This window comes from Lactuca serriola, chromosome 9, assembly GCF_051521515.1.
Source record: "Lactuca serriola cultivar US96UC23 chromosome 9, Lser_US96UC23_V15, whole genome shotgun sequence".
Taxonomy (NCBI): domain Eukaryota; kingdom Viridiplantae; phylum Streptophyta; class Magnoliopsida; order Asterales; family Asteraceae; genus Lactuca; species Lactuca serriola.
This window is the reverse complement of record NC_136416.1, coordinates 169013304-169023606: the sequence shown is the minus strand read 5'-3', so window position 1 is coordinate 169023606 and position 10303 is coordinate 169013304. Positions and strand designations below refer to the sequence as shown.

The window sequence follows — 10303 nt, the reverse complement described above, 5'->3', positions numbered from 1 at the left end:
TCTTCATTGTGGGGAACTCCAGTCAAAATGAACAGCAGGCATCGTTTTTCCGATGATTACTCCGACACAATCGACGACTACTCCGGCGATGAAACAATGGAAGTGGGGTCGACGGAGAGTAAGAGCAGCATTCACGGCGGCGCATTCCGTCGAGGTGTTTTACTGGCGTGGGAACAGGTTTATTTGCTTGCATGCATCATCGGTATGTTCATCGACCCGCTGTTTTTCTACACACTCTCCATAAGTGACTCCTGGATGTGTGTGTTCATTGACGGGTGGTTTGCTATCACCGTCACGGTGGTCCGGTGCATGACCGACGCCTTGCACGCGGCCAACATGTGGTTACAGTTCAAGTCGAACAGGTGGTGGCGTTACGACGTCGGATTACGACATGACGACAGGAATTCATGCAACGTGTCCCGGAAGGCGTTCCTGTTTGATCTCTTCGTCATCCTCCCAATCCCTCAGGTTTATAAAACATTTGACAGAAATCATTATACCGATAAATTAAAGTATTATTATTTTAATACATGTCAACTTTCCATTAATACAAAATCTAAACAAGATAAAGTCGCGTCCTAAAAATATTAATTTAATATTACTATACTAGAATATAAAAATTAATTAATTCATTAATGCATATTCTAACATATTTATGTTTTACATTTTTTTTTCTTGCACGGTTTGTTCCATATTATATAGGTTATTCTAATAGTTACATATTTAGTATCTTTGATCAATCTTAATGGAACCATTTAGAGTACACTTCAACTTTGATCGGTTAGCAGTTCAATAACTTTATTTCTCTTTTAACTATTAAGGTGAAATCATTCACAATAAATGGTTCATTTTTATTATATATTTAATTTTTAAATAATATAGAATTAAATTCTTTGGACAGGTGGTGTTATGGGTAGTGATTCCTGCATTGTTAAAGAAGGGTTTGACGACAGAAATAATGACAGTTTCTTTACTCGTGTTCTTGTTTCAATACTTACCAAAGATTTATCACTCTGTATGCCTTTTGCGACGTATGCAAAATCTCTCAGGCTACATTTTTGGTACTGTTTGGTGGGGGATTGTTCTCAATTTGATCGCTTATTTAGTTGCCTCTCATGTAAGATTGTCTTTTTTTATCTTAATTTTGTCTTAACATGCCTACATTATTTTGAAATTATGATAGACCCCTTCAATAATTGAAAATAAATTTACTCCCAAAAGCACTGTGACAAAAGTACTCTTTAAATTGTGCTTACATATAATATAACTAGCTAGAATTTAATATATTTCAGTCATTTTCTCAAATATTTTTTATCGGTTTGCAGGCTGTAGGAGCGTGTTGGTACTTGCTTGGTATGCAAAGGGTTGTGAAATGCTTGAAAGAAAAATGCATGGAAACAAACGGGATTTGTGTCTCAAGATTTTTGACATGTCAGAACCCTGTTTATTATGGCACAGATAAGTTTGTGAAAGATCACACAAGGCTCTTATGGGGATCAAATAAAGAGGCGAGAACAACTTGTCTTGAAAGCGAAGATGGCTATGGAGCTTATAAATGGACTCTTCAACTCTTTACCAATGATAGCCGTTTAGAAAAGATACTTTTACCCATTTTTTGGGGACTCATGAACCTTAGGTAACTCGATTTTCATCAAGAAACGTTTTTTATAGTGTTAAATGATTTTATTATATGTATTTATTATATATATACAGTACGTTTGGGAACTTAGAAAGCACAACAGATTGGTTGGAATGTGTTTTCATCATCATCGTTCTCACAATGGGACTTCTTCTAGTCACCATGTTGATTGGAAATATCAAGGTACATGCACACACATATAAATAGCATGGATTGGTCTCAAAAGCATCCTTATTGAACTTAAAGTTACTTTTTTAAATATGTAGAGAATACAAGGACGTTTTAGTCATTTTTGAAAGATGATATATTTTTGTGTATATAGGTGTTTTTACATGCAACAACATCAAAGAAACTAGCTATGCAATTGAAAATGAGAAACATAGAGTGGTGGATGAAGAGGAGGCAGCTCCCTCAAAGTTTCCGGCAAAGAGTACGTAACTATGAGCGCCAACGATGGACGGCAATGCGTGGTGTGGACGAATGTGAGATGATACACAATCTTCCTGAGGGTCTCAGGAGAGACATTAAGTATCATCTCTGTTTGGACTTGGTGCGACAGGTATATATATTGATAATCTAAAATCTATTGTCTATTATCTATAACGAATCGAAATATCTTATTTTATCAGTTGAGATATAGATTTATCGACAATGAATAAATGGTTTCTTTGTTTTGTAAAAAGTTTTCTATAATGATATACTAAATAGAACTTTGTAAATGTTGAACTGTTTGGATTTAAATGACAATAATCTTGACTGGTGCGTGTAATTGGTAATAAGATAGACCTTCGAGGAGGTGAGATGAAACTTATATGTTCTTACTTCTTATCTTAAAATCTTATTGTTATGATGAATGTTTAACTCAGGTACCATTATTTCAACATATGGACAATTTGGTCCTTGAGAATATATGCGATCGTGTCAAGTCCCTCATTTTTACAAAGGGAGAAACGGTTAGTCCTTCTGAACTCAAAAGTCTACAATTACTACCTTCATTTAATCACAAAATTAACTATCATATGATATTTAATATTTAATAAAGTAACCAATTTTGCAATCTTTTGTTAATCAAAAATAAAGTTGACCTTTAATTAAAAAAATAAAAAATATAGTTGAGGTTCAGTTTAAAAATAATAATAATAATAACTAATATATAGAATCTTTTATGTCATATGTGTAGCTTTTTGTGAGTAAAAAGTAATTTTTTAATTTTTCAAAAAGAAAAAATCAATTTTGCAATTTATTCAATTTTGCAACCAAAATATGAATTTGATAATTATTACATCAATTTCGTATTTTCTTTAAAAATATTTTATTTATGAGTAGATTGCAAGAGAAGGTGACCCTGTACAGAGAATGTTGTTCATAGTAAGAGGTCATCTTCAAAGCAGCCAAGTACTCCGAGATGGTGTCAACAGTTGTTGCATGTTAGGACCCGGAAACTTCAGCGGCGACGAGCTCTTATCATGGTGTCTCCGGCGGCCATTCATCGAGAGACTACCACCGTCATCATCAACGCTCGTGACTCTTGAAACAACCGAAGCTTTTGGGCTAGAAGCCGATGATGTCAAGTATGTAACGCGGCATTTTAGGTATACATTTGTGAATGAAAAGGTGAAGAGGAGTGCTCGGTATTATTCTCCGGGGTGGAGGACTTGGGCGGCGGTGGCGATTCAGTTGGCATGGCGAAGGTACCAGCATAGACTCACTTTGACGTCGTTGTCTTTCATTAGGCCGAGAAGACCATTGTCGAGGTGTTCTTCACTTGGGGAAGATCGGTTGAGGCTTTACACTGCTTTGTTGACTTCGCCCAAACCAAATCAAGATGATTTTGACTTTTGAGATTGTAGATTTGGGTGTTATAATGTCCGTGTAAAGATAACAAAAAGAGGAGTATAAAGTTGTATATGTAATATAATATGTTTGATTATGAAAAGTTTGAGTATCGTGAAACAATATATGAATATAATATGTAAATGAATGTTCATATCAATAATCAGATTTCAAAACTTCAATAGAAATTAACGTTGATTGATCAATAGTTTGATCTGCTGATGCAATAGATCAACCGATATGTTTTTGAAGTAGAAACTTTAATCCAGTAAGAATTTGGAATTTGTGGCGTGGTTCGATTCAAAAATCATGCATTGATGATGGATGGAGACAAATTACGAACACTTACAGGATTAGTGTTAGACTTGTTTATCTTGTGGATCGGCATCCATGGCGATAATACAAAGCACGCTTCTAAAATCTAACAGTATTTGGACCAAAGCAACTCATATCCATGACTTTCTTCATTTATTCCACTTTTCCTCTTTTCACTCTGAATTTACCAGTTGTAACCACCGCTGACGAACAATAAGAAATTTTTGTAAGAGGTCTGTTCCACCGTGCAACGCCTTGATCTTTCAATGCCTCAACCGACCTGATGGTAGCGGCCACCACCCATGATTTCCTTACTGTGTCGCCAATCATTCTCCACGTGTGTGATTCCATCGATAGAATCCAATCTGGTTAGTGTGACTATTTAGGTTTGGGAATTGAGTGAAGGGGGTATAAATGGTGGTGGAGGGAGATGTGCATCATATGTTCGACAAAATGACAAAATGATAAACGCAGCTTTCATTTCTTGTGGGTTACTCCCACTTAGCCTTGGACTTAATGTTGGTTAAGTGATCCATGGATTCTCTATTATGTTGTATATGTTTATATTCTCAATGAGTTAACTTTCAAATAAGACACTAGTCAAGATGTTTATTTTTTATTATATATGTAAAACAAATAGTAACTAATGTTTGTTTGATGAATGGGTTGCCCGATAAATTAATTATCGTTTATTGTTTATATAATTTCACTGTCTATACAACTATACAACTGATTATGCATTACATGGTGTGACATCCCCAAAATCTCGGCCAGAAAATACCGATTTGTTTATGCTTTGTTTTTAAAATCAGAGTAATCGTTTAAAGAAAATTATTGCGGAATTTGTCCCCAAAACAAAATATGATAAGAATTTATCAAAGCATTTCTTAAAGAAAAGTATTTTCATTATATAACAAAATCTCGGGATGTCATGTTCCGATACAGACACATAAGCATAAACAGAACTTACATTTATTTACACTAATGATTTACATCTCCTTTAATCTCTTAGTGCAATATGTCTTCATATTGATACCTGTGATACAAAGAAAACTGAGTGGGTCAGGCTTGGGACCCTGGTGAGCATATAGGGTTTTCAGCCCACAATAATATAATTATTATATTCAATCATCAAACAATCAACCCAATTACCCATCCCCTTTATCTTCTTTATTTCTTAAGGTTTTACCCTAAGAATCGACTATCCTTCCTTCATTCGTTCCTAAGGAATTGGCATAAAGTCCATTGTTGGCTGAGGTTAATCTACATAGTACTAAATCCATAGCTACCAAGGTTCATAGTACTAAATCCATAGCTACCATGGTTCATCTACACTGTACTAAATCCATAGCTACCATCGTTTTATAATGAGGCACTAAATCTATAGCTGCCAGGGTTTTTAGAGTACACCGGTGAACATCAAGTCCACAACACCTACAAGTTGCGAGCTTGCTAGTGTTCCGCTGGACTGTCTAGAATAGTCTCTGGTTGTCATCCCTACTCTGCTGAATGACGGGGGCCATCGTTTGGGTAAAGGTTTCACTCATTTTTCACCTGTCACCCTCATCTCATGATATATATCATCTTCGTCTCGTCCTCAAACTCATCTTTCATCACACACCAACTATTTCATCTACCCATGTTCTATCCAACATATTTGTAGATATAAATTACATATATATCATTTAAATTATTTAAAAACATGTATAAAACATTCGTTCAACATCCATCTCAAGTAAACAAACAACGTGTAAACACATAGCACGTATTTCATAGCAAATACTTCATATCTATGTGGTAGAACAAAGTAACTATACACTCACGCATATAAACAACAATATATATATATATATATATATATATATATATATATATATATATATACACACATAACACGTATTTTATAAAATACTTCATATTTATGTGTAAGATGAAAGTAACTATACACTCACTTGATCGGAAGATGATCGGACAGCACTACAACTTGTAGAAGTAGTATTCTTCGGTAGATCTGGAAGATCTTCACAAAAAACGGGCTTCTCGCGAGCAGAGCTTCGGCTCGGGAATCTCACTTCTCGGGACCCTCGAGGCTTCGGAAATTGCTTCAGGGCTCGAGAATGATACCGGGGGTTAGGGATGTAATTGGCACGCAAATCGAGGCAAAAACTAGAGAGAAGAAAGAAAATGACCAAAGAAAATGGATTATCTCAGTTTCTATTTATAGGCTGCTGGGTATGGGATTACGTTGGGCATAATTTCCAAGTACGATGGGTGTACTCAGTACGCTGGGTGTAATCTTGGTTACGTTGGGCGTACGCTTCGGATAAGTTTTGGTATGCGTGCCACGATCTTCAAAAATTCATAACTTTCGCATACGAGCTCCGTTTTCGACGTTCTTTATAGGCACGCGTAGGTGAGATTATGCTCTACAACTTTCATTTAGACTCCGTTGGCTAATTTTGATTTATTTTTTATTATTTATTTTTAGTAGGCCGGAACAGGAAAACTTCGTTATAAATTCATAACTTCTTCATCTGACGTCCGTTTTCGTCTGTCTTTTTACCGTTGGACTACTATCAACAAGATCTTCGATTCTCGTTTATAGTGTTTCGGATAAAAACCACTCGATCTCAAATCAAGTATTCGGGCTGCATACCGCTAAGTCGAAACTTAGAAAAATCATAACTTCCTCATACGAAGTCAGATTCGGACGTTCTTTTTATGCACGCTCATGGTTTAACGAACTCTACAACTTTTGATTAGATCGCTAAGGCTAAACATCAATCTAACGTAAATTCACTTTTTACGTCATTCAGCGTCGTGTCGGTTCTGTTGTGAAACTTCGACAGGTCATAACTTCTTCGTTATAACTCGGATTTCGGCGTTCTTTATATGCATGGAAACCTTGTGACATATACTACAACTTAGTTAAGGTTATTCATTCTAAATAATCTTTTTATAAAAAAAGTCATTTTTGACGCTTATCGTCTCTTAATTGATTAGCCCTGATCTACGGGCGTTACACATGGTGTAAGTAACGAATAGTGGCTTGAAATGTGGATGAAAAATAGATGTTTTCCATAATGCTAATGAATTCCAAAATTTTGATTTGTACTAAAATAGTGACAAAATCATTCTACTTTTCAGCAATCATATGTTACATATCAAAACATGTTCCTATTTCTAAAGCTGAAAGGTGTGGGTACGGTTCCGAGTTCGGTTTTCCACCTAAGTTGTGGCAAACATCGAGTTGGTTTTGTGGTTACGAGTGCGGTTTCTCTCTCATCGGCTAGAAAGAGTCAAGTCCTTCTCCGTCTTCTCCCACCGTCTCCTCTATCTCTCTCTTCTTCCTTTCTTGTAACGTCCAGAATTTAAGAACAAAAATTATATTTTAATAATAATAAAACCAACATACAAAATGAGTTTATAAAACCATAAAAGAAAATTAGAGTACGTCAATAATTATCCAGGTACATCAAATCAACAAAATACGAAACAACGTGGTGTGTGCGATGCGATCATCTCGAGCCCTTCCCCTTCGATCCATAAGTACCTGAAACATAAACTGAAAACCATAAGCACGAAGCTTAGTGAGTTCCCCAAAATACCTCATACCATACATATCAAACATATAATAGGCTATGTCTAAAAACTATCAGGCCTCACCCGACATCGAGCCACGCTTGGAACAAATCTGTCGATAACGTAAGATGGGCCCTGCCTCATCACATTCATCAGGCCCAGCCTGGCATCGGGCCTAGCATGACATTCATACAGACACATAAAACATACAAGAATCACCAAGACAAATAATATACAATACTCTCATCAGACCCCGCCCGGTATACATATCACATACTACACATGCAAGAGTCACACAGCTAACTAGCTTCCTAATCATAATAAATCATGGATCGGCATTGGTGCCTTCGACCCATAAAACACTATGAGCAGACTCACCTCAGACTGCTGAAAATCAGATAAATGCTTGGATTGCTAATCCAGAAAATCCTCGCGCTAATCAATCAAACAATACCCTAATTAATAATTAGGTCAAATTCATAATCGGGGTCCCCAATCTAACATCCTCAGCCTTAAGGGTAAAATACTTTTCTACCTTTTCCCTTTATTGGGCCCAACTAGCTTTGCGCAATAACCTTATAGTGGTCCAAGGCCCAATAATGGGCTAACACATAAACCTAAGGTCCAATTATGACCCAACAGATACAAGGCCCAAAATCCAACTAAGGCCCAAAGTTTAAAAAGAGTCTGAGTCTAAAAGAAGGCCCAAGATCAAGCTTGGTACGCTTCGCATGCTAGGCATACGTCCTGCATAATAGGCAACAATACGTGATCACGGACACGGGCACGTACACACCGTGTACTCTTGCATACGCCCAAAGTACGCACCTATTAACCACTTTTTCCTTAAGTGTTTAATACTTGCATTCCAACAACCAAATTCCAGATCCAAGTCTAAAGGAACGTCTTAATCCTTAAATTCATGAACTTGGAGCCCTTGCATGGTCAAAAGAACCCAAACCTTATTTTAGCATTCTACTTTCACCAGGTGGACCTAAAAACATGCATGGTTAATCCACAACCATCAATATGCTAACTTCATGGAATAGGGACCTCATAAGCATCAAGAGAAACAACTCCTAACTTCTAGAGTGGAAGAAACCCACTAGATCTCATCATAGGACTAAAAAGGGATCAAAACTTTATAAAGACTAGATCTAAACATACAAGGAGCAAGTTCCAAGCTTTATACCTCAATGAAGCTGGAAATGATGTGTGAAATATGGATCTACAAGTTCTACTTTGATCAAGGCTCCTTCTTATAAGCTCTTCTTCATATAATCTCACAAACACACACAAGAGGGTCTAATCTATTAAAGAAGGGATAGGGTTTCGAAATGGGACTCAAAGGGAAATGAAGGCTGGGAAATGAGTTCGTGTTCATTAAGTTGTTTATAGGGTCCAAACCCTAAATTTTAGGGTTTGTCCCTTGGGTGTGTATGCCCCACGTACTCCAAGAATTATGAAATTGGCAAAACTACCCCCTAGAGACCAAAACTGTAAAATATTTACATACTAAGGGTCAAAATGAAAAGTACCTTGAATCAGGTGTTACATTTCTTCTCCACCACTCATTGTCCATGGTTTTAAAATGGATGTCACACCACAATCTTATGTGGAGTTGTGGTGGAGAGCTTTCTTATGGTAGAATCATGGCATGACAACCTCCCGCCTAACATCTGGTCCAACTTAAAAACTTGAAAAAAATCAAATATAAAAGGCGAGGTTAAGAGTATACAATTAAAGGTTAAAGGCAAACATACACACACACAAAAAGCTTTACAATGAGAAATACCAAACATACTAAAACCAACCAAATATACAAAATATGAAATTATCTACTATCAAATTAGTTAACTCAAAAGCTGATAGAATGGATAAATTTTCAATGGATCAGTGAATCGAGACGACCCTTGTAACATCATTTCATCTGTGGAATGCAATTTACTTTGATGATGGTGTGTACACGTGAATTCTCCAAATAAAAGTAACATTATACTAATATTAACCAAATCATGTATACATGTTAATTAGCCAAATGCTTTTAAAAAACGTCATCTTTTAAGCATCTTATTTTCATAATGATTATTAAGATTTTAATTTCAATATTTTAGCATTGTTTTAGAATTCTAATTTTACATCAGTTTTATAGCATCTTGCTTTCATGATGGTGTGTACTAGTGTATCTTTGTGAAAAGTTTTAGCATTATACTTGCATTATCCAAATCATGTGTACATATACTTTTTTTTTTAAATTAGGTTTGATATAGAATTCTAATTTCATTCTAAAGAAACACACACACACACTTGTACCTTAAATTTATGTGTATAGGTGCGTTCATTTTGTCATTTTCATTGATTTTTATACAAGCAGTGTTTTTAAAACTTTTTTACATCATTTTTGGCATACCATTCTGACAGTCATCTTCATTAGTTTTTTGATATACCACCAAACCATAAATCAGACGAAAAACATGTCATTTGGTACGGTCTTTAGAATCTTATGAGCAGTTCCTATCACCATGAATTTTTTTATATTATAAACAATAAACACATAATTGCTACCAATTGAAAATTTCAAAATAGAGAAATATCGAGAAAATATCATCACATGAAATAACAATTTTATTCACCCGGAATGTAGTTAAAATTATTTGGAAGCATTTGATTTTGGATCTAGTCTCTTATCTGCATGCTTTGCTCCAAAAAAACATCATGGTTACAAAATATCATATGTGTAGCAACAGACTTTTTTACAAATAAAAAGAAAAATTAAAAACTCAATAATTTACTTTACTACTCGGTCACAAACAAACAAACCAAAAAAACGCCCAAAAGACATTCTAGGGGTTGTTTGGCTTAACTTTTGTGGGGCAAAAGTCCTTTTTGTAAAAGAACTTTTTACAAAAGTTATTTTTTAAAATGTGTTTGGAT

The 10303-nt window shown here is 35.5% G+C and overlaps 1 protein-coding gene across 1 annotated transcript; it reads left to right on the top strand.

Annotated features, from left to right (window-relative positions):
• The first annotated feature begins 240 nt into the window (after nt 1-240).
• Nucleotides 241-3481, top strand: LOC145072491 (cyclic nucleotide-gated ion channel 4-like). Its single transcript, XM_079018927.1, has 7 exons — nt 241-468; nt 902-1117; nt 1326-1636; nt 1714-1822; nt 1962-2198; nt 2506-2592; nt 2966-3481. Exons 1-7 carry the CDS (start codon nt 256-258, stop codon nt 3479-3481), a joined length of 1689 nt encoding a protein of 562 aa, XP_078875053.1. The 5' UTR covers nt 241-255.
• The last annotated feature ends 6822 nt before the right edge of the window (nt 3482-10303 follow it).